Source organism: Triticum urartu, chromosome 2 (genome assembly GCF_003073215.2).
Source record: "Triticum urartu cultivar G1812 chromosome 2, Tu2.1, whole genome shotgun sequence".
Classification (NCBI taxonomy): Eukaryota; Viridiplantae; Streptophyta; class Magnoliopsida; order Poales; family Poaceae; genus Triticum; species Triticum urartu.
In genome coordinates, this window is record NC_053023.1 from 27,076,320 (window position 1) to 27,101,205 (window position 24,886).

General features: G+C 44.5%; 4 protein-coding genes and 1 long non-coding RNA gene across 9 annotated transcripts; 3 read left to right on the forward strand and 2 right to left on the reverse strand.

The window, feature by feature from the left end:
- Nucleotides 1–1,507: 1,507 nt before the first annotated feature.
- Nucleotides 1,508–2,362, reverse strand: LOC125535337. The gene is made up of 2 exons (XR_007294650.1): nt 2,224–2,362; nt 1,508–1,858 (listed from the first exon to the last, which is right to left on the reverse strand). It is a non-coding gene; the product is annotated as an uncharacterized LOC125535337 (long non-coding RNA).
- On the forward strand, nt 1,798–3,351 carry LOC125535335 (putative NAC domain-containing protein 94). Its single transcript, XM_048698388.1, has 3 exons — nt 1,798–1,975; nt 2,269–2,576; nt 2,674–3,351. The coding sequence occupies exons 1-3, from the start codon at nt 1,798–1,800 to the stop codon at nt 3,349–3,351; spliced, it is 1,164 nt and encodes a 387-aa protein (XP_048554345.1).
- Nucleotides 3,352–6,002: 2,651 nt separating this feature from the next.
- LOC125535336 (putative NAC domain-containing protein 94) lies at nt 6,003–7,570 on the forward strand. Its single transcript, XM_048698389.1, has 3 exons — nt 6,003–6,180; nt 6,498–6,802; nt 6,895–7,570. The coding sequence occupies exons 1-3, from the start codon at nt 6,003–6,005 to the stop codon at nt 7,555–7,557; spliced, it is 1,146 nt and encodes a 381-aa protein (XP_048554346.1). The 3' UTR covers nt 7,558–7,570.
- LOC125535333 lies at nt 7,570–13,783 on the forward strand. The gene is made up of 5 exons (XM_048698387.1): nt 7,570–8,217; nt 8,301–8,357; nt 12,167–12,456; nt 12,797–13,101; nt 13,193–13,783. The coding sequence occupies exons 1-5, from the start codon at nt 7,649–7,651 to the stop codon at nt 13,781–13,783; spliced, it is 1,812 nt and encodes a 603-aa protein (XP_048554344.1). The 5' UTR covers nt 7,570–7,648.
- A 390-nt stretch (nt 13,784–14,173) lies between these two features.
- LOC125535332 (pentatricopeptide repeat-containing protein At1g10270-like) lies at nt 14,174–19,438 on the reverse strand. Of its 5 annotated transcripts, none has more exons than XR_007294649.1 (6): nt 16,493–19,438; nt 16,265–16,366; nt 15,790–15,865; nt 15,393–15,509; nt 14,404–14,489; nt 14,174–14,314 (listed from the first exon to the last, which is right to left on the reverse strand). XR_007294649.1 is itself a non-coding variant. In XM_048698386.1 (2 exons), the coding sequence occupies exon 1, from the start codon at nt 19,373–19,375 to the stop codon at nt 16,541–16,543; it is 2,835 nt and encodes a 944-aa protein (XP_048554343.1). In that variant the 5' UTR covers nt 19,376–19,438; the 3' UTR covers nt 16,025–16,366; nt 16,493–16,540. The 5 variants fall into 5 exon arrangements, 1 of the variants encoding a protein (XP_048554343.1); XR_007294647.1 differs by having other exon boundaries at nt 16,489–19,437; XR_007294648.1 differs by having other exon boundaries at nt 15,393–15,513; nt 16,489–19,437.
- Between the last annotated feature and the right edge of the window lie 5,448 nt (nt 19,439–24,886).

Here is a 24,886-nt window from a genome sequence, read left to right on the forward strand (position 1 = left end):
CAAAACAAACTAAACAAGCAGAGTTGAGTAAAAGCACTTCTGTTTATATCTGCAAATAGCTCAAGTTCTAAATAAATAATTTCCTTTCTGGGAAAATAAATAAATAAAACAAGTTCACAACTCATTATACAGACAAGAATGCAATGTTCTAAAGAAACAGGTAGACTTAAGACAACTTTGAATGCCTTCGCTCCCTACAAACTCATGATATACATTAAACGCTCTTATATTGTGGGATGGAGGGAGTACTTAACAAGTGAACAGTAGTAAAAACATTTACCTGCCAGATTATATAAAGCAATTTTGTCCATACTCGATCTTAAATTATTTAAGGTTCTTTGCCCACTAACAGTAGCAGTTTTAATTAGTTGACTAAGTCACTAAGCAAATGTAAAACAAATCTACCTATCAGATCATATAGGCCTGTTCAAATTCTTCAAGGATCACATGCTTAGTGCTGATTGATACATTATAGCTGGAATTCATACAAGGATAACCAGGTGCATAATTATAGGCATAAGATAACCCCTGTCCTCATCCGAGCCCCGACCGCGGACAAGTTGGTGCACATTGTGCAGCAGGATGATTATCTGCCCCATGTCCTCATCAGAGCACCTGGAGAGCTTAAGCATATCTATTCAACCTGCTGCTATGTTCAAGCTTGTAGTCTAATATAAAGGACACGTAACCATATGATCCTTGGAGTGTGGAATGGGGCAAGAAACAATTGTGACCAGCTTGCGGAACCAAGCTGACTCGCCGCTGTTGGAGCAAACTGGACCACTTTCCACCGTGGCAACTCAAGCGATTAAAATTTAGTCTACAAAACTGTGCTTAGAATATATATATAAGAACCTTCTGTTCTGACACTCACTAGCAGAGTCAATCACGCTAGCTTGTAAAAAAGTGCAAAATAAAAAACACTGGTAACGCCATCACTACCTCCACACGCTGTACCAGTCCCTCTCACACGCTCACATACACACACACATCCAAGCTTATCCTAATTAAATAAAAAGTATATATTAGTGCCCCAAATCCTAGACTAGTCAGGAAAACTGCATAAGAAATCGTGTGAAACGGAGAATTTGGTTTCAGATATCGATATCAAAAGAATATAAATATTCATCGACTTTTCATGAAGCCAAAGGTGATCAAGAAGAGTTGCATAGTTTCGGTTACTGCCGTATATCAGAGTACTATGTATTAGTTTTTTGTTTATCTAGGGAGGTTAAAGCTGAAACAATAAATCAGAAGTAAATCTAGAGGGCAAGAGTTGCACGGTTTAAGCACGTTTTGACTGTCATACATGAATATTCTAAGTGTGAACTGAAAGTGATTGGCATCCTTTCATGCCACTCAGCTTGTCTTTGTTGAGATACTAATCCAGCATTAAATTAATAGTGACAGCTGCCTGGAAGTGACTGGCATCCCTTGATGCTACTCAGCTTGTCTTCATTGAGACACTAATCCAGCATTAAACTAATCATGGCAGCTTTCAAGCAGAGAATGAACTAAAACGAATTGTTAAATGAAGAACAAAATCCTTCAGTTCAGACCTGTAGCCTGTGGGCCTCATCCAGTCACTCCACGTAGCTCAAGCCTCATACATACATATATAAATACACATGGTGTGTACGCAGTAGATTGCATCGCAGTATCTGTAGTGCACATCTCCCGGCGATTGTCTTCACCTCAGCAGCTTCATCCCAAGAAGCCATTCACTAGCTTATTGCACAAAGGATAGCTAGCCTTTGCAAGTTTGTGCAAGTTGAAGAACTCGTACCTTTGTGAGATATGGAGAGCAGAAATGATGTCAAAGCAGATGAGATCCTCATGCCTGGGTTCCGGTTCCATCCTACCGATGAAGAGTTGGTTAGTTTCTACCTCAAGAAGAAGATCCAGCAGAAGCCCATCTCCATTGAGCTCATCAGGCAGCTGGACATCTACAAGTTTGATCCATGGGACCTCCCAAGTAATTAAGCTTGCATCCTTGTTTATACTACATCTTTTTTATTTCTCATGAATAGCTAGATTAGGATTCAATAGGCTACTTTTGAGTTTTCAAAGCTTCGTATGGAGGCTGATTCAACACAAGTTGGTTTCCTTGATCCTTAGTTAAGTTGGTTTCATCCGTCTAGTGGAGTTTCAGTTGAAAGAAATCAGCAGTAGTATTAATCATCTTCGCATGGCAAGCTAATCTAGAATAGATGAGTTACTCACCATACTGCAAAGTCTAACAACTTGACTGTTCCTTCTCAACAACAGAGCTTGCGAGCACCGGCAGTGAGACGGAGTCGTACTTCTACTGCCCAAGGGACCGCAAATATCGCAATAGTGCGAGGCCAAACCGGGTCACAGCAGCTGGGTTCTGGAAAGCCACGGGAACAGATAGGCCAATTTACTCCTCCGAGGACACCAGGTGCGTAGGCCTGAAGAAGTCCCTTGTCTTCTACAAAGGCAGAGCAGCAAGAGGGGTCAAAACCGACTGGATGATGCACGAGTTCAGGCTCCCTTCGCTCGCCGATACGTCACTTCCCAAGAGTAGGCCGATCGACAAGAACATCCCGCTCAACGTACGCATTTCAATTCATATTAGTATATATAGTTGCACAGCTAAATTCCAACGTCATGTCAAATTCTGAAAGCTGCCTTTTCTATTGCCGAAAACAGGACTCTTGGACCATATGTAGGATCTTCAAGAAGACCAGTTCGATGGCGGCGCAACGGGCGCTATCTCACACTTGGGGGGCTCCATTGCCTGGGGCAACTGAGCAAGATCTCTTCTCCGCCCTGCAACCGGTGCAAGCTTTACATTTTGCTTCAGAGAGCTCCTCCAGCTCATTGCAAGTTGCTGCTGCGCTACCATCAAATCAGTTCAACGGCAATTACGGCTTTCAGGGACAGCACCAGCAGTTTCAGAAACCCAGCAACACACAAGAGGATGGCTCTTCATGCAGGGTCATAAGCTTCAACAGTGATCCATCTCTGCAAGTCCTGAAAGGTCCCATAATCTTGCCATTCCAAACACAGCCGCCATCACAGAAGCATGGGCGCGCTGCACCACCGCTCTTCTTCGACATGCAGTCTGGGCAGCCTGAGCAGACTACTGGCTTTTTGACTGGTTCTTCTGCAGATGTAAATGCCGACATGAGCTGCAGGAACCAAGAGTCAGCCACAACAAAGCATGGCAATACTTTCAGCATGAACAGTGAGCGGGAGGATGCAGGTCTGGGGAGACTCAATTTCCCACTCGATTTAGGAGCAGACTCTTCAGATGACTGGGAGTGCAACATACCTTGGGAATCCTTTCTTAGCCCAACAGTCCCTGCTGAGATCACACAGTACTAGATACCTAGCTTGCCCTGCACAGAGTCACCTTCATATGTTAGCATTTCTGTTAGCAAAGGCAGCAGCTATTGTTTGTTCAGTTTTGGGTTAGATGTATTGTATATACTAGTAGGCTATACCCTTGTTAACAGCAAAGCTAACATAGAGAAGGACGTATATATAGTATATGCATACATTGGGCATATTGTGTATATGAAATACGTTTTAAGCTGAGTGCTGCTGTGATGCTCTACTTTGAGTGGAGAGTAATTAACATACGTACAAGTCACATACTTGCACTGGATTGGCAAACCCTGAAACTTGCAAGATACTGAAAAGATGGGAAATGTATCGTCTTTCATTTTCTAACATGTCTAAAGTTCGAAGGAAATACTGATTTCGCTTCTCATGGCTTCAGTAGATGACGATGAATCACTTATCAAGATTTTCCAAGGCTCTAGGAAACAATAGACATCATAGACAGGAATAAAAAGGAAAGTTAGTTCAACAAAAGAAGTGCCTTTGAAAATGCATCCTCATGGCTTTGCTTTGCATTAACTATTATAAAAAGCACATTTTACCACATGCATCAAGATTCTTTTTGGGATTCAGGCTGGTACTATGGGACTACCGACGACGACTGTGCACCTAGTTTAAAGACAATAAAGAATTTCAAGCTTGTGGAAGCAAGGATGCGTGCATACTTTGAAGAAACAAAATAACACAAAACTGGCGGAAAATGGTTAGCGAAAAGAACATGATGCAGTCATAACACGAAACCATGGACCAAGCGTGCAAGCCACTGGAACATAACTTCTTGGATATCTAAAAGCAGAGATGATACTGGGCAACAGCAAAGTTGTGATATGCAGTCATCGCAAGTTGACCTCTCAAATTCCAAGCATTCATCAACCAAGTAGGACCATACAGCTGTGAATCTTCTTGTCATTAAGTCAATTCCCAAGAACTTATATCTGCAGCAGAAAACAACTCTTTGGTAATGATGTTTCAAGGGTTGTACTTGCTTAATAATTTCACTGAGGAAGTTACAAAACACATAAATGAAGAGTGAGAAAATTTTCAAAGATACCGTACATGACCTGAACAAGCATTTTGTGCAAAGGCTGTAGTTTAAATTGAGAAGATATCTGGGGATGGTGGTAAGAAAGTTAATTCTAGATCAAGACTCTAAACATGAACTTGGTGAATGTTGGTTGCACATCTGCACTTGCACATGTTTATTACAACCATAGCAAATAAAAAGCTGAAGTGGATTTGCAGAACACAGGGCACCGCAAATCCACAATCATCCTGGCAACCGGCATCCGACAGAAGTAGCAGGAGCAGCAAAGATAAGCTGTCTTACAAGTTAAGCAAACATCAAATACTGGATACAATTAACAGCGGGTAATGAGAAATTGAGTAGTTGTACAAGTGCTGAGATATGTATGACTAGTCAACTCATGAACAAATATTACTATGATGACTGTACGGGCTTGAATGTGTGCATATTTTGTACTAGTACACTCGAGCAGCAGAGCTGGACATGACCAGCATGTGCGCGGTTAACCAAGCTGATGTACTCACTGTTGGAGCAAAGCTAGACCGTGCGCCTTTCCGCCATGGCAACTCAAGAGATTAAAATTTAGCCTACAAAACTGTGCTTAGAATAAGGACCTTCTGCTCCAACACTCACTAGCAGAGTCACACACGTTAGTTTATACAAAAGTGCAAAAGATCACACTCGGCATCACTAAAAAAAATGTAAAAAAGGAAATTACACTGGCAAGGCCATCACTATCTCTGGGTAATCAACCCGTACGCTTTACTCTCTAACACACACGGCGCACACGCATTGAAGCTTATCCTAATCAAATAGTACAAATTACATATGAATGCCCCCAAAGCCTAGATCAGTTAAGTAAAATCACATAAAGTCACGTGAAACGGAGAAATTTGGTTTCAGATATTAAATGAATATAAATATTCATTGACGTTATTTTAAGCCAAAGGTGCTCCAGAAGAGTTCCATAATTCTGGTTACTGCATATACTGGGGTACTATGTATTAAAATAATCGTTTATCTGGGAAGGCTAAAGATGAAACCAAAAAAAAAAAATAAAAATCAAATCTAGAAGGCAAGTGTTGTACAGTTTAAGAACGTTTTGACTGCCATACATGAATATTCTAAGTGTGAACTGAAAGTGGCTTGCATCCCTTCATGCTACTCAGCTTGTCTTTGTTGAGATACTAATCCAGCATTAAATTAATCGTGACGGCTGCCTGGATGTGACTGGCATCCCTTGATGCTACTCAGCTTATTAAACTAACTGAAAGTGTAATCGATCCTACACTAATCATGGCAGCTTTCAAAGAGAGAAGGAACTAAAACAAATTATTAAAGGAAGACCAAAATCCTTCGGACCTGTGGCCTGTGGACCTCATCCAGCCGCTCCAGGTAGCGCAAGCCTCGTATATAAATACACGTCGTCTGTACGTAGTAGACTGCATCCCAACATCTGTAGTGCGCATCTCTTGGTGATTGTCTTCACCTTAGCAGCTTCATCCCAAGAAACCATTCACTAGCTCGCTGCAGAAGCAGTACAACAAGGACAACTAGCCTTTGCAAGTTTGTCGCCAGTTGCAGAAGTACTCATACTTTTGTGAGAGATATGGAGGGCAGAGATGATGTCAAATCAGATGAGATCCTCATGCCTGGGTTCCGGTTCCATCCTACCGATGAAGAGCTGGTTAGTTTCTACCTCAAGAAGAAGATCCAGCAGAAGCCCATCTCCATTGAACTCATCAGGCAGCTGGACATCTACAAGTTTGATCCATGGGACCTCCCAAGTAAGCAAGCTTGCATCTACATCTTTTTTCTCATGAATAGCTAGATTAGGATGCAATTGACTACTTTTGGGTTTTCAAAGTTTTGTATCTTCCAAGGAGAGGTTGGGAATTAGGATGCCGATTCAACACAAGTTGGTTTCATTCATCTTTAGTCAAGTAGGAAAACCAGGACATTCTTCTGCTCATCCGTCTAGTGGAGTTTCAGTTGAAAGAAATCAGCAGTAGTATTAATCATCTCGCACGGCAAGCTAATCTATATATGGGTTACTCACCTTACTGCAAAGTCTAACAACTTGACTGTTCCTTCTCAACGACAGAGCTTGTGAACACTGGCGGTGAGACGGAGTGGTACTTCTACTGCCCAAGGGACCGGAAATATCGAAACAGCGCGAGGCCAAACCGAGTTACAGCAGCTGGGTTCTGGAAGGCCACTGGAACAGATAGGCCGATTTACTCCTCCAAGGGCACCAGGTGTGTAGGCCTGAAGAAGTCACTTGTATTCTACAAAGGCAGAGCAGCAAGAGGAATCAAAACCGACTGGATGATGCATGAGTTCAGGCTTCCTTCGCTTGCCGATCCATCACTTCCCAAGAGACCAATCGACAAGACCATCCCACTCAACGTACGCATTTCAATTCATATCCTGTAGTTACATAGCTAAATTCCAATGTTATGTGGATTTCTGAAGGGCACTTTTTCTGTTGCCAAAAACAGGACTCTTGGACCATATGTAGGATCTTCAAGAAGACCAGCTCGATGGCGGCGCAACGGGCGCTGACTCACACTTGGGAGCCTCCATTGCCTGGGGCAACTAAGCAAGATCTCTTCTCCGCCATGCAAGCTTCTCATTTTGCTTCAGAGAGCTCCTCCAACTCATTGCAAGTTGCAGCCGCGGCACCATCAAGTCAGTTCGACAGGAAATATGGCTTCCAAGGACAGCAGCAGTTTCAGAAACCCAACAACACACAGGAGGGTGGCTCTTCATGCAAGGTCATAAGCTTCAACTGCAGTCCATCTCCACAAATTCTGAAAGGCCCCATCATCTTGCCATTCCAAACACAGCCGCCATCACAGAAGCCCGTGCCACACACTGCACCACCATTCTTCATTGGGACGCAGTTTGGGCAGCCTGAGCAGATCACTGGTTTTGTGACTGGTTCTTCTGAAGATGTAAATGCCGAAATGAGCTGCAGGGACCAAGAGTCATCCACAATGAAGCATGGTGATACTTCCCGCATGAAGAATGAGTGGGAGGCTCCGGGGAGACTCAACTTCCCATTCGATTTAGGAGCAGACTCTTCAGATGACTGGGAGTGCAACATACCTTGGGAATCCTTTCTTAGCCCAACAGTCCCTGCTGAGATCACACAGTATTAGATACTTAGCTTGCCCTACACAGATTCACCTTGATATGTTAGCATTTCTGTTAGCGAAGGCACCAGCTACTGTTTGTACAGTTTTGGGTTAGATGTATCATATATATACTACTCCCTCCGTCCGGGAAAAGTTGTCCCTGACGACATTTTGCGAAAATCACCTCCCCTTTCTCCCGACAAACTACGCAGCCCTCCCTCCGTCTGCTTCTCTGCTCCGTCGCCTCGCCACGCGCCGGCCGCCTGCTCCGTCGCCTCGCCGCATGTCGGCCGCCTTCTCCCCCTCGTCTCGCCGCTTCTCTGCGTCCGCACTAGGAGATCAAGAGGGAAGGGATCTCCTTTTCTGTAAAGCTCGTGCCTTGCCGGCTGCGTCGGCGGCGCTCGATGACCCGCTCCTCGTTCTCGAGCACCCCCTCCAGACCTCGACCTCCGGCGGCGGCGCTCAATGGCCCGCTCCTCGTCCTCGAGCACCTCCTCCAGACCTCGAGCTCCGGCGGCGGTGGCATGGGAAAGACGACCAGGGCATGGGGAAGACGAAGACTTGCTCCAGCAGCTCATCTTGCTCCTCGAGCTGGTGGGCTGATGATGGAGGACCTGCACTCTTGGCTCCACCAGCGCCGCCGCTGCCGCTTCTGCTTCTGCTCCCCGCTCGCCCACAGCGCAGGTCTGTCTTCTGAATTTACAGGTGATGTCTGTCTGTTGAAGCAAGCAGGTGAGCTGATTTTTTGCAGCGATTGGTTTGTGCAGAGATTGGAGGAGGAATGGAGTATTGCAGAGGAATGGATGCTGCTTCTTTTGGTGCAGGTGAGCCATGTATTGGGAGTACGAGTACAGTACTGACAAATTTCAGTTAGCCATGGAGATGGAGTACAGTAGATGAACATACAGTATAGATTCAGTTAGCCTTGCACTTTGCATGCTTCCAGTATTGGTGAACATACAGTAGATAAACATACAGTATAAATTCAGTATAAACAGTATTGGTGATAATTGAGTTCAGTTGGTGACAAAGTCACTACTTTGTGTACACATTGCCTGAATTTAACTTGGAGTACAGTCACTACATTGCTTCTCTGCTTACAAAATTCAGATTGAATTTCACTATCAAAAGAAAAGAAGTGGAGATTAAATGCACAAGCACTTCAATTGTGTGCTTAGTAAAATTACCAAGTTCAGTAAAATTCAGTCTATGAATTCAGTTTACTGTGTGCTCAATTGTGTGCATCGCTGGGACAGTTTACTGTTCATGAATTGGAGTAGATCTCTGCTTACATGTTTTAGGTAGCATCATCCATGGATGCATTCACTATTTCAATCAACTCCTGTAGATTGGGTTCAGTACAAAATTCAGTTAACTCCTATAGAAAAGAGAGATTCCAACTTAATCAATTTAATTCAGTAGAATTTTTTTCCACCTAGTCCCCCTGTTTCCAGGTCAAAATTGAATGTTGACAGTAGTAGTAAGAGTAGAAGAAGAATAATTCCAAATAAACTCAAATAAAGTTAGTCAAAAGTGACTATACAAAAATTTAGTCACAAGTTTGCTTTAGTCAACATTAGCATCCCCAGAACATTCCAAGTTAGCTTCTTCTCACCGGCAGCATGATCAATTGTGTTTGAAATTAATGAACAAATGCAAGGATCAGAAATTGGAGCTTCTTCTCAGCGGCAGCAGCACAAGTAGGGTAGCTCCGGGCAGCAGCACGAGCAGGCCCGCCTGGGAGGAGCAGCAACTTGCAGACGAGCAGCAGGTCGAGGAGAGGAGTGGGGGAGACGACAGGGGCCTCGAGGTTGAGGATGAGCTTCCGTTCCAGGCCCGCTGGGAGCTCTAGGTCCAGGCACTCGAGACCCAGGCGCGTGCAGGTCCTGGCGGCGGCGCAGGCCCTGGCTGGCGGGAGGGGATAGCGGCGCAGCCCTGGGCGGCGGAAGGGGTGACGGCGGGAGAGGATGGCGGCGGTGCAGCGCCATTCAGCCGTGGAGCCGCCGCCCGTCGAGGTGGTCGCCGCGGAGGAGCAGGTGGACAGCGCAGCTCGCCTCGGGCGGCGTTGGTTCACAGCGGTGGTGCGGCTCGCCTCGGGTGGCGTAGGTGGGCACGGGCGGCGGTGGTTCACAGCGGCGGCGCAGGTCGTGGCCGTCGTCACGCGCTCGGCCCTACGACGGGTGCCGACGGTGGCTTGGGCGGTGGACGGAGAAAGGAGGAAGAAGCAACCGGGGGCTGATTAGCAAGAGATTTGAAGATGAAAGGTTTTTTTTGCAAATTTGAAAATGAACTAAGCGCTGGACAACTTTCCCGGGACGGAGGGAGTAGTAAGCTATACCATTGTTAACAGCAGAACTAATAGAGAGAAGGATATGGATATATATATACATGCATTCGGCGTATTGTGTGTACATTTTAAGCTGAGTGCTGTTAGCATGCTCTACTTTGAGTGGAGAGTAGTGAACATATGTACAAGTCACAAGTTTGCAATGGATTGCCAAACCCTAAAACTTGCAAGATGCTGAAAAGATAGGAAATGTATCACCAAATGGCTCTTTCTGATAATAAAGTAGGAAATGGTGTTTCATTTTCTAACATGTCTAAAGTTTGGAGGAAATACTGATTTTGCTACCCATGGCTTGGGTAGATGACGATGAATCACTCATCGAGGTCTTCCAAGGCTCTAGGAAAGAATAGACATCATAGACAGGAATAAAAAGGAAGGTTAGTTCAACAAAAGAAGCCTTTGAAAATGAATCCTCATGGCTTTGCTTTGCCTTGACTACTATAAAAAGCATATTTTATCACCTGCGTCAATATTCTTTTTAGGATTCAGTTTGGCACTATGAGGCTACCAATGACTGTGCACCTAGTTTAAAGACAATAAAGAATTTCAAGCTTGTGATGCAGTCATAACGTGAAACCATGGACTAAGCCTGTGAGCCACTGGAACATAACTTCTTGGATATCTAAAAGCGGAGATAACACTGAGCAACGTTGAAGTAGTGATATGCACTCATCGTAAACTGACCTCTCAAATCCCAAGCATTCATCAACAAAGTAGGACCATACAGCTGTGAATCTTCCTGTCATTACAGTCAATTCGCAGAGAACTTATATCTGCAGCAGCAAACAATGCTTAGGTAATAGTACTTCAAGGGCTGCACTTGCTTAACAATTTCACTGAGAAAGTTACAAAATACAAATGAAGGGTGAGAAAATTCAGAAAGATATTGTACATGACCTGAACAAGCATTTAGAGTAAGGCTGCAGTTTAAATTGAGAAGATATTTGGGGATGATGGTAAGAGAAGAAAAATTATGAGATCAAGACTATAAACATGCACTTGGTGAATGTTGGTTGCACATCTACAGTACAGTAGCAGGAGCTGCGGCAACAAAAAATAAACAAGCTGTCTTACAAAGCAAACATCAAATACTGGATATATTTAACAGCAGGTAATGAGTACTTGAGTAGTTGTACAAGTGCTGACATATGCAAGTATGACTAATTAACTCATGAACAAATATTATTAAATAGTATGATGAGTTGATGACTGCACGGACTTGAATGTGTGTGTGCATATTTCGTACATTCGAATAGCAGAGCTGGACATGAGCCACTATTAATCATGACCAGCATGTGCACGATTGACCAAACTGATGTACTCGCTGTTGGAGCAAAGCTGGACTGCGCGTCTTTCCACCGTGGCAACTCAAGCGATTAAAATTTAGCCTACAAACTGTGCTTGGAGTAAGGACCTTCTGTTCCAACACTGCTAGCAGAGTCATTCACGCTAGTTTATACAAAAGTGCAAAAAGATCACACTGGTAAGGCCATCACTATTAAAAAAATGCAAACAAATAAAGTACACTGGTAAGGCCATCACTATCCCTGGGTAATCAGTCTGTACATCTCTCTCACACACGCACGCGCACACATATTGAAGCTTATCCTAATCAAATGCAAATTACATACAAATGCCCCCAAAGCCTAGACTAGTCAGGAAAACTGCATAAAAAACACATGAAACGGAGAATTTTGGTTTCAGACATCAAAATCAAAAGAGTATAAATATTCATTGACGTTTCATGAAGCCTCAAGAAGAGTTGCAGAGTTCCGGTTACTGCCGTAATTGGGGTACTCCTACTATGTATTATTATGATTTTTTTTATCTGGGGAGGCCAAAGATGAAACACTAAAACTCAAAGCTAAATCTAGAAGGCAAGTGTTGTACATTTTAAGAATGTTTTGACTGCCGCACGTGAATATTCTAAGCATGAAGTGTGAACTGAAAATGATTGGCATCCCTTCATGCTATCAGCTTATCTTTGTTGAGATACTAATCCAGCATTAAACTAATCGTGACAGCTGCCTGAAAAGGACTGGCACCCCTTCATGCTACTCAGCTTGTCTTCATTGAGATACTAATCCAGGATTAAATTAATCGCGACAGCTTTCAAACAGAGAAGGAACTAAAACGAATTATTAAAGGGTGACCTGTGAACCTCATACAGCCACTCCAGGTAGCTCAAGCCTCGTATATAAATAAATACACATGGTGTGTGCCGTAGTACACTGCATCGCAACATCTGTAGTGCACATCTCTCAGTGATTGTCTTCACCTTAGCAGATTCATCCCAAGAAGCCATTTACTAGCTCACTGCACAAGCAGTACAACAAGGACAAGTAGCCTTTGCAAGTTTGTCGCCAGTTGCATTAGTACTCAGACCTTTGTGAGAGATATGGAGGGCAGAGATGATGTCAAATCAGATGAGATCCTCCTGCCTGGGTTCCGGTTCCATCCTACCGACGAAGAGCTGGTTAGTTTCTACCTCAAGAAGAAGATCCAGCAGAAGCCCATCTCCATTGAGCTCATCAGGCAGCAGGACATCTACAAGTTTGATCCATGGGACCTCCCAAGTAAGCAAGCTTGCATCTACATCTCCTTGTTTATACTACACATCTTATTTTCCTCATGAATAGACTGGGATGGAATTAATTGGCTTTTGAGTTTTCAAAACTTGTATCTTCCAAGGAGAGGTTAGGAATTAGGATGCTGATTTGACATAAGTTGTTTCATTGATCTTTAGTTAAGTAGGAACAAGGACAATCTTGTGCTCATCCATCTAGCTAGTAGAGATTCAGTTGAAAGAAATCAGCAGTAGTATTGATCATCTTCGCATGGCAAGCTAACCTAGAATAGATGGGTTACTCACCTTACTGCAAAGTCTAACTTGACTGTGTTCCTTGTCAACGACAGAGCTTGCTAGCACCAGCAGTGAGACAGAGTGGTACTTCTACTGCCCAAGGGACCGGAAATATCGCAAAAGCACGAGGCCAAACCGGGTCACAGCAACTGGGTTCTGGAAAGCCACAGGAACAGATAGGCCGATTTACTCCTCTGAGGGCACCAGGTGTGTAGGCCTGAAGAAGTCCCTTGTCTTCTACAAAGGCAGAGCGGCAAGAGGGATCAAAACCGACTGGATGATGCATGAGTTCAGGCTTCCTTCGCTCACCGATCCATCACTTCCCAAGAGACCGATCGACAAGAACATCCCGCTTAATGTACACATTTCAATTCATATTATGTAGTTGCAGAGCTAAATTCCAATGTTATGTGGAATTCTGAAGGCACTTTTTTTGTTGCCGAAAACAGGACTCTTGGACCATATGCAGAATTTTCAAGAAGACCAGTTCGATGGCGGCGCAACGGGCGCTGTCTCATGCTTGGGGGGCTACATTGCCTGGGGCACCTGAGCAACAACATCTCCTCTCCGCCATGCAACCGGTGCAAGCTTCCCATTTTGCTTCAGAGAGCTCCACATCCTCATTGCAAGTTGCAGCAGTGGCACCATCAAATCATTTCATCAGTTTCAACTGTGGTCCATCTCAGCAAGTCCTCAAAGGTCCCATCATCTTGCCATTCCAAACACAGGCGCCATCAGGCAAGACCATGCGCACTGTGCCACCACCGCTCTTCTTCGATGCGCACTTTGGGCAGCCTGAGCAGATCGCTGGATTTGTGACTGGTTCTTCTGTGGATGTAAATTCCAGCATGAGCTGCAGGGACCAAGAGTCATCCACAACGAAGCGTGGCGGTAATTTCAGGAACAATGAGTGGGAAGCTCCAGAGAGACTCGACTTCCCATTCGGTTTAGTAGAAGATTCTTCAGATGACTGGGAGTGCAACATACCTTGGGAATCCTTTCTTAGCCCAACAGTCCCTGCTGAGATCCCACAGCACTAGATGCCTAGCCTGCCCTACAAGGAGTGGAAGGTGTGCGCCACCTTCATCTGTCAGCATTTCTGTTAGCAAAGGCACCAGCTATTGTTTGTTTAGTTTTGGATCAGATGTACTGTATATACTAGTAAGCTATACCCTTGTTAACAGCAGTGCTAACAGAGAGAAGGATATATACATACATACATTGGGCGTATCGTGTATACATTTTATTTTAAGGTGGGTAATGGTGTACATTGAGTGGAGAGTACTGAACATATGATAAATCAATGGATTAAATACCCTGATAATAGAAAGGTACAACGATTTGGAACGCTCTAAACTCAAGAGGTCTGTCTCTCACCTGCCAAACATTTAACTCGAGGCAATTAAACCTTTCATCACCACCATCAGGAGTATTTTTCATTGTGTACAAAACAGCAGCGCAACGTCAATTTAAAGGAGCTCTACTTTGTGGCTATCTTGTCTTTGGTTTTCTGAATTTTCAGGACCTTCTTGGCAATCTTCTGCTCTTTGACCGAGAAAGCACGAATAATCCTGCACAGACATAGTTGCAACTTATGAGTACAAGATGACAGATTATTGAACTTAAAACATATGCATATATCTAGCTTTTATTTGCTCACCTCTCTCTAAAAGCAGTTCCAGAAAGCCCTCCACCATAAGCACTCCTGCGGTTCCTAAAAACCTGGACCTCTTGTACTCAGTACACCTGAGGTGAGGAATCTGAAAATGAGAACTTGCAGTACAATGCCACATAATTGCTTTCAACGACCAAATTATCTCATTCATCTTGCAGTACAATTTCCTCCTAATGCAACCAAATGAAGTGTATGTGCACACGGGTGATAGATGAAAGCATATTTTACTACATGTATCAAGCTTCTTTTTAGGATTCAGGAAACTTCAGAGTTCATGATTTGGAGTGAAGCAATGGCAGTATGGGGCTACCAACGACTGTGTGCCTAGTTCAAACAGACAACAAGGAATTTCAAGCTTGTGGAAGCTAAGATGCATGCACACTACAAAGAAACAAAAGAAGATAAAATTGGTGACAAATGGCTAGGAAAAACAACATGATGCAGTCATAACGTGAAACTGTGCGCTAAGCTTGTGAGACACCAGAACGTAACTTCTTGGATATCTAAAAGCAGAGATGATACTGGGCAACAATTGAAGTAATGATCTGCACTCATCGTAAGCTGACCTCTTAAATTTCAAGCATTCATCTACAAAGGAGGACCATACAGCATGTGAACCTTCTTGTCATGACAGTCAATTAGCAAGAAATTATATCTCAAGCAGCAAATAATCTTTGGCAATAATAAGGGCTGTACTTGCTTAACAATTTCACTGAGGAAGTTACAGGACGCACAAATGAAGAGTGAAATCACAAAATTTTCAAATATACTGTACATGCCTGGAACAAGCATTTAAAGTAATGCTGCACATTAAATTGAGAAGATATTTGCGGATGGTGGTAAGAAAATTAATTCTAGTCAAGACTCTGAACATGCACTTGGTGAACGTTGGTTGTACATCTGCACTTGCACTTGTTTATTACAACCATAGCCAATAAAAAGCTAGTGTATCACCAAGTGGACCTGTCAATTACCAGATTCCATGAGCTATTCTTGACCCAAAAACACTTGCAGAACACAGCACACCACACTCATCCTGGCATCGGGCTTCCAAGATAAGTAGCAGGAGCAGCACCACCAGAATCAACAAGCTGTCTTATAAAGCAAACATCAAACACTGGATATAACTAACGGTGGGTAATGAGTAGTTGTAGAAGTGCTGAAATATGCAAGGAACTTGACTAGTCAACTCATGAACAAATATTATTGACTGTACAGGCAAAATGTGTGCATACTTTGTACATTTGAATGGCAGAGCTGGACATGAGCCACTACTACATCATATAGATCATATTTCTTAATTAAGCTACATTAGCCATTAAATAAAAGGCTATTTCCAAAAATTGAACCTTGTGCAGAGTGCAGACTTACTCTTCTAGTAAGATCATCAGCCATGTATCCAATAGACAGCATCCAAAAGTAAGATTGTAGTGGTGTCGACCATCATCTGTTTCAAACAGAAGATTTGGCAACGGCATACCATTGTCAATGGTGAACATGCAGTGCCAATAACAGATATATGGGCTTAATTTCTAGTTCTGGCGTCATTTTAAACATAAAACCAAAAACATGTTATGGAACCAAAACTGAAAGAAACACCAGTCTATGCAATGGACATCTCTGTGATAAAACAATATCATATCAAATTCATACTACGTACAAGGTACTCCAAATAAAATTGCTCATACTGCTAAAACCCTCACTAACTGTTCAGGTGGATCCGATGATCCAACTCATTGTGAATGTGAATTCTCAAGCCCAATTATTACAATCCTATTATTGACCAATAATGGTCAAATGTGCAAATGATGACAGCCAACAAATCTGAAAGTTACTAGAACCTGACCCATTTTAATCACCCGCTTCCAGCAGTTTTCCATCCACTAACAGACCATTCCATCCGTGCAGCAGCTTGTTAACAAAGATAAGAATTGTTTTTGGCACTTTCCTGCAAGTAGCAGAACATAAACATCAGTTGGGTCTAGAAATAAGATCAAACACTTGCACACATGGAATAAAATGTGAAATCAAATGGCATGAACACTGTTTAATTAGGGACACATGCAGTACCTACTCATTAACTTAGGGTATATTTGGTTTGGAGCCCAGGGTTGCAAAAAAACTAGTAACGCTGACTGTATTTGACAGCCATGTTGTCTGGGGCCTCAGCAGTCTGCGGTGGCTGAGTGCTAAATGCTGGTCCACCTTGACAAGAAGATCCAAGCTGATCATGCTCATTTCCTATGTGGCCATAGTGTGGGAGACTCTGAGCAGAGCCCAAACTAGACCGTGGTGCTTCAGGGGCACCAAATGATGGCTGTGATGGCTGAGAAGCACCATACCCAGGCTGTTGCGCTTGATGAGTACCATACCCAGGCTGATGACCTTGATGAGCCCCATACCTGGGCTGTTGCCCTTGATGAGCCCCATACCCAGGCTGTTGTGCTTGATGAGCCCCATACCCAGGCTGTTGCGCTTGATTGGCGCCATATCTGGGCTGTTGCGCCTGTTGGGCGCCATATCCGGGCTGTTGCGCCTGATGGGTGCCATATCCGGGCTGTTGCGCCTGATGGGCGCCATATCCGGCCTGTTGCGCTTGATGGGCGCCATATCCAGGCTGCTGCGCTTGATGCGCACCATATCCAGGCTGCTGCGCTTGATGAGCACCATATCCAGGCTGTTGCGCTTGATGAGCACCATACCCAGGCTGTTGCGCTTGATGAGCGCCATGGCCTGGCTGTTGTGCTTGGTGAGCACCATACCCTGTCTGCCATGGACGAGATGTGCCAAACCCAGGATGTTGAGTCTCATGAGCAACATGTGGTGGTTGCTGCAGTCGACTACCAAACCCAGGCTGCAGTGGTGTAGCTGAGCCAAAATTAGGTTGCTGAACTTGAGGAGCACCAACTGTTTGCTGCCAAGGGCGAGAGGTACCAAACTCTGGCTGTTTTCCATCTTGAGGCAGGGCAATCCCATGTTGTTTTTCTTGAGGAGAAGAAATACCATGCAGCCATTTATTAGAAGCACCAACATCTGTTTTTTCAACTTGTTGGTTTCCAGACACGGGCTGCTGAAGTTTAGGAGACATCCACTCGGGTTGCCGCACTTGAGATGCAGCATTGGCAGGATGAAATGGTTGTGGAGAACCATAACCTGGTTGGCCTTGGTTAGGTGTGTAGCTGCCCCGTGTCTGATTAGATGCAAATCCTGGCAACCCCTGAGGTGAACTGCGAGGGCGAACCTCTGGTCTTGGCTGAGGAGGCAGTGGCACTGGTTTTTCTTCAAAAGCTTTCTCGATCTCTTCGTGCCGATCGGCATTCTTGAAAATCTCACCGACAGACTCCCGGAACTCAGGAGTTGCGACAACACCACTCCTTGCCATGTCCCTCACCAGGTCCAGTGCTCTATCCAATTCCCCTTCCTTGCACAGTGCATTAACCAGGATTTCAAATGTTGTTGTGTTCGGCTTGATCTCCTTGTCAGACATCCTTCCGTACACCTTCAAGGCATCATCAATCCGGCCAGCTTGTGAAAGTCCTTCAAACATTCTATTGAAAAAGCCGATGTTGAACTTTGGGCCGTGCTCCCTCCCGTCTGCCATTTTGTAAAAGTACTGAATCGTGTCATCCACACGACCTTCCTTGAAGCACAAGTCGACCAGGAAAGTGTAGGTGTACACATCTGGAAGCACCGACTTGCTCTCCATCTCCTCAAAGAGCTTCTCTGCCTCTGCAAGCATCCCCTTCTCACAGAGCTTCCCGATGATGTTGTTGAAGCAGCCGACGTCCATCTGGACGTTCCTCCTCGGCTGGCGGTGGAACACCTCAATGGCATCCTGGAACCTGCCCTCCTTGAAGCACTGGTTGACCATGACATTGTAGGACTCGCTGTTCATGCCGATGAAGCTTGGCGGGCTGTGGTTGTCAATCATGGTCTCCCACAGGTCATTGGCCTCCTTGTGCTTGTCATGCTTGAAGAGTGTCTCGAGCAGAACGTTGCAGGTGGCGGGCGTCATCTTGAAGTTCCTGTCCAGCAGAGACTTGTAATTCTCCATGGCCTCCTTGTCCATGCCTTTCTTCCAGTAGCCCTCCATGAAGCTGGTGTGCACGACGCCGTCGTACACGGTGGCCTTCTCGGTGAGCTCGGCAAAGAGCTCGAAGGCCTTGTCCCAGTCGTCGAGGGCGATGTAGCCGTCGATGAGGTTCTTGTAGACAATGGAGTCGGCGCCCTGGCCGCGGTGGTACATGCTGTGGAGGAGCTCGAGGGCCTCCTGGATGCGTTCCGCGGCGACGAGCCCCTTGGTGAGGTGGCGGTAGCTGACGGCGGAGGGGGAGAAGGAGGTGGCCCCGTCCAGCATCTCCTGGTAGGCCCGGAGCGCCTCGTCGACGCGGCCGGCCTCGCAGTGGGCGAGGATGAGGGTGTTGTAGGAGACGACGTTGGGGACGATGCCGGAGCAGCGGAAGAAGAAGTCGAAGAGCGCCACGGCGTCGTCGTGGCGGCCCGCGCGGCCCATGGAGGCGGCGACGGCGTTGCAGGTGAAGACGGTGGGGCGCACGCGGGAGCTGACGGCGGCGCGGGCGGCCGCCGAGGCCCCGTCGAGGTCGCCCGAGCGGATCAGGGACTGCACGCGGTTGTGGAGGCTGAGGCGCGGGCCGACGAGGGAGGAGGTGGTGTCCGGGAGGCGGGGCGCGTTGGGGTCCCGCGGCGGGGGCGGGGCCGAGGGGTCCCGCCGGAGCGCGTGGAGCGGGGGCTCGATGCGGAGGCGGCGCTTGCGGCGGCGCCGCTCCGCCGCGGCCTCCTCCGCGGAGGAGAAGGAGAAGCCGCGGGCGGGGGCGAGCAGGGCGGGGTGGGGGGTTGGGGTGGTGGTGTGGGGGAGGAGGCGGGGCTGGGGCTGGGGCTGGGGGTGGAGGACGGGGAGGCGGCGGAGGAGGAGGAGACGGCGGAGGAGCGCCGCCATGGTCTTCCGCCGACGAGGAGCAGGGCAGGGGAGGGAAGGGTTGTGGTGGAACGGCGGCCACGGGGGAAGCAGAGCAACCCAAAACCCTTCACCCCCTTTCCTTTCCTTCCCGATGGTTCTCTGTGGGCTTGGGCCATTTCTCCGGGCCATTTCGCTTTCATTTCGCGCTGAAAGGCCTTCGCTTCCTTTAACTAAATGGATATTTTTAGCGCAAATTTAAGAAGAAATGAACTTTAATTAATATGCGTGAAAATTTAAGATACATGAACATTTATTTTAAAAAATTGAACATTTTTAAATTACATGAACATTTCAATAAAATGTGTGAACAATTTTTGAATAAATATGAACATTCTTCATATCACACTATTATTTTTACCGGTTTAATTTTAAATTTTATATATATATATATATATTAATAAGGAAACTATTTTGAAATAAGATAAAAAAAATATTATAAATACATGAACACGTTTTTGCTTCACACACAACTAGTGAAGTAAATACATTTTCAAAATGTAGTAGTTCAATGGGAAAAAAGGGGGTTTTAACCAGGAGAAAAGTATAAAAATGGTGGACATCATACGGGTGGAGGCAAGGCGGGCAACCAACACGGTTAGTGGGCTATGTCATACTTATCACACGCTATTAGAGGCACATAGGAGCCCCACATATGTGCGTGTGTGAGCTCGTATATACGCCCGAAGCGGATGGTAAGGAGGCTTCACTAGATGGAAGAGTAATGTGCTAGCACTCAAGGGGCCCGTTAATACATGTTGTTTTTATTTATTACAGAAATATTCAACCTTCTCTTTAGTGAATTTAAAAGAATAGTAAAAATACAACTGGAATACTAGAGAGGTTTTATGAAAAAATTAATATAATCTTCATATATAGCAAAAGAACATTCATCTCATATTGAAAAATCGTTCTCATGCATGAAAAAAGATTATGTTAGTGTGTGTGGGTGGGGGAGGCGGGTCTTAAAAATTCCATGCATTTGGGAAAAAATCATGTGCCTGAAATAGTTCTTTATGCATGTAAAAATGTAAAATTTATAAGAAGGTTCATTACATTTGAGGTAAGTTGTTCATTTGTATCGGAATAAATGGTCATGTCATCTTAAAAGGGTTCAATATTTCTCTCCAATAAAAGATCAAATAATAAATAAAAGAGATACATCAAAAAAGAAAAAGGAGTGAAAGCGCCCAAAGAAACAAAAACATAAAAGAAAATGGGAAGAACAAAAGAGAAAAACGGAGACAAGACAGAATATGAATCAAAATATATTGACTTTTTCGTTTTCAAAATTTTGTGAACATAATAATATCAGTCGATGAACATTACTTTAAATTTTATAAACGTAACTTTTTTAAAATAAGCATTCTCATTCTCATAAATAGGAACTTTTGTAAACATACAAACATTTTTTAAAATTTCATGGACATTATCTTAGGCATTATGCTTTTTTTAAAGTACATATGGATCAACATTTTTTCAGTAATTATTTGTATATTTTTAGAATAAATTTTTTAAATACAAATAAGTTAAATAAATTGGAATTAAAAATTACAAACCTTTATTGGGCTGGCCCTGGTAGCAACCCTGTGCGTTTTTGGGTCTAGAATCGGGGGGGCGTCTGGCCGATCCGGCCGGCCGATCCTAACAAACATTTCCGAGACCTACCTACCTACCTACGGTTAGCTACACCGATGGATCTTCTAATCACTTTTACCAAACCCTAGCCAAAGTAGCCAGTAAACCAGGGAAGTGGAGATGGCCGGCGACGAGCTTGTGGCGGTGGCGGCGGAGCCCGCGGAGTGTAGCAGGTGGGTACTGATGTGTCTACTGGCTGTCGTCGGTTCGACTCTTTTCGTCGTCGGCACCGGGATGTTCGCCTACGTCGAGCATGCTGAGCAGCTTCCCGACCTCACATGGTTTCCGTCGCCTGACGTCGCGTTCTTCATCTCCTTTTTGTTCACCGTCCTAGGAGCAGTCATTTTTTCCGTTTTCATTGTTCTTTTTCAAGAGTGGCAACGCGGCAATCCAGAAGGACATAGGCTCGTAGATTCACTGTTGCTCTTCTAGTCAATCCTATCTGTTTATCTGTAATTTTACCTGCATCTGCATTCATGCATGGTTACATGAACCAGATCCATCGATCTGTCCATATACACAGCTTATGCACGTCTTTTCCTTATGCACGTCTTAGTTTGTTTGACCGAGAAATCGCCATGCATATAGTCTGCAATACGGACAGAAAGTAATAATAAAGAATCAAAGGCCCCGGGCGTTTCTACTTTCTCGGATTTTTTAGCCGGGTGGGCGATTTCTGTAGAGTTTAGGGTTTAGTTTAGCACTTCATTTTAAGGGAAGGCCTTCATGACACTTTATGGAAACTCAAATAAATTTACATCATTTGCAACGGCATCTAAGATGAAAATAAACGGATCCACATGCCACGTAGTGAACAGAGGTCCCTCCGCATTACTAGCTAACAAATGAGCCACCTTATTTCTTTCCTTAGAACAGTGAAATACAATTTTTGCCTTAAAAAAAACAGTGAAATACAATTTTTTTAGCGTGTAATTTTTTGAGTATTTCTTAGTTTAGCACTGCAGCACGTTCTCTTCCCAGTGAATCTTCAGTCTTCACGTGTTTGTTTCATTTTCAGTTGTTGAGCAATGCCTGGCAGTTCGACTTGTTTCTTCTATTCGCTATGCGGAGTCTCCAATACATATGGACTTGTTTCTTCTATTTGCTATGCGGAGTTTCCAATACATATGGTTGCTCCAAAGCTAAGCTTATATTTGTTTGGCAATAAACTTTGTATTAAAAAATTCTTTATCTACGGGCGCTCACCTGTAGAAAAACTCATTGAGGAAAAAACCTTAGTCGAAACAAAAGATTGACTGCTCAAGTGATATTGTATTGCACTAAAGGAAAAAACTATTAAGGCCGAGTATGTAAACCACTCGGCGAAGCCCGAATCAACCTCGGCAACATCTACGCCCAGTGTGACACTCGGCGTATATCCTGTCGGCATACGGACCTTAGCTGAGTGTATTTCGTCGAGGGCTCGGGAAACATGTAAGCCGAGAGAAAAACAACAGCCCACAACAAAAAAGGGTAACCAGGTGGCGGGCCACGTTAGCAGCGTTGAGTAAGCCGAATGTCGGCGCTCGACTTTCATCTGTGGTAGGGGTAAGCCAAGTGCCGCTGCTCGTCTTTTAGTTGGACCCAAGAACTACGCAGAGGCGCCACGTGTATGCCAATATGCCGAGTGTCATGTCGTTCACAGCAAATGTGTTCGCTGAGCAAGTCTGTACGTCGAGCATTTTATATGTTAGTCACGGTTTTGTACGCCGAGCGTCTCGATGGAAACCGAGGGTCTTCTCAGCTGAACTATTCATGAAACAATGGTGTAGATGCACTAGCATCTTGCATAATTCCACAGATGAATCTAAAGATTTAACAAATGCTGAATTGTTTTACAACTAATGTGCATGACAAGATACTGTAAGTATTTATATTATCATACATTAGGATATTCTTTTTAGGGTGTACATTAAGATATGTTGGTAGCTGAATCTTCCAGGCTCATTGGTTCATTCTCTTGAAGGCCAGGGTGGAACATGGGATGGGATCCCTTGGTTTAATACAAAGATATCAGTAGATTGTGTGCGATGCGGAAATGTCTTACCCATCGAGGGGGACGTGGTACGTGTTATATAGGGGATTGCGAGTCCCTGATACGCGTACAATTCTGTTGGAGATACATAACTTGAGAGAGAAGAAGTATAGGAGATAAGAAGCATAGTTACAACCGAATACAGAATTTAAACTACCCATGCGGCTATCTATCTTATCTATCTCCTCATACATATCTCGTTTGACACCCTCCCTTAATCACAACTTCATCAAGTTGAGATTATGCTTGAAATCTTCAAAACTCCTTGTAGGCAAAGCTTTTGTAAACCCATCTGCCACTTGATCCCGTGAATGAATGAAACGAATGTCCAAGAGTTTATTAGCAACTCTCTCTCTGACAAAGTGGAAATCTATTTCAATGTGCTTTGTTCTAGCATGAAATACTGGGTTTGCAGACAAATAGGTGACACCAAGATTATCACACCATAAGCATGGAGCTTGAGAGCTTTTCACACCTAACTCCTTCAAGATTGACTGTACCCAGATGATTTCTGCTGTTGCATTGGCCAAGGCCTTGTATTCTGCTTCAGTGCATGACCTGGACATTGTGGCTTGTTTTCTGGCACACCATGATATAAGGTTGGGTCCAAAAAATACTGCAAAGCCACCAGTGGAGCGTCTGTCATCCAAGCATCCTGCCCAATCTGAATCAGAAAAGGCACTGACAAGAGTAGAGGGTGACTTGCTGAAGTTTAGACCAACATTCAAAGTATACTTGACATATCTGACAATGCGCTTAGCTGCAGTCAAGTGAACTGTGGTGGGTGCATGTAGGAACTGACATACTTTGTTGACAGCAAAGGAAATATCTGGCCTGGTCAATGTTAAGTATTGAAGTGCACCTACAAGACTTCTGTATTTTGTACTATCCTCTGGACCCAAAAGCGTTCCCTCTGTAAGAGATAATTTTTCTGTACTAGAGAGAGGAGTGGGTGTGGGTTTACAACCTTGCAAACCTGCCTTCCTTACCAAATCTGTGGCATATTTTTCTTGAGAAAGATGTAGCCCATCCTTGTGCTGCTTCACCTCAATTCCTAGGAAGTAATGCAATTCTTCTAGATTCTTGAGAGCAAATTCAGCATCTAAATCCTTCAAGAGTCCTGATATTGCCTCATTAGATGAGCTCGTGACAATAATATCATCAACATATATGAGAACAAACATGGAGGTGTTGAACTTGTTATAAATGAACAAGGAGGTGTCAGATTTGGAAGGAACAAAGCCAAGTGTCTGCATCTTTTTACTGAGACGGGAATACCATGCCCTTGGAGCTTGTTTCAGTCCATATAATGCTTTATCTAGCTTGCACACGTAGGAAGGTGTATGTTTGCTTTCAAACCCAGAAGGTTGTTTCATGTACACTTCCTCTTCCAGAACACCGTGAAGAAACACGTTTTGTACGTCTAATTGTCGAAGGCTCCATCCCCTGGAAACAACAATAGACAGTACGAGACGAATGGTAGCATCTTTTACAACTGGACTAAAAGTATCCTCGTAGTCTATGCCATACCGTTGCTTGAAGCCTTTTGCAACTAGTCTAGCCTTATAGTGATCAATGGTTCCATCAGACTTTCTCTTAATTCTGAATACCCACTTGCAGTCAATGAGGTTTTTACCTTGCTTGGGGGGAACCAAGTGCCACGTTTTATTTCTTTCAAGTGCCTTATATTCTTCTACCATTGCCTTTTTCCACTTGTCATCACTGAGAGCCTCTTCAATTGTGTTGGGCTCACCTGGTTCACCTGTGGAACAAACTAGACCATATTTGATTATGTCTTTGTAATTTTTCGGTTGAATCAA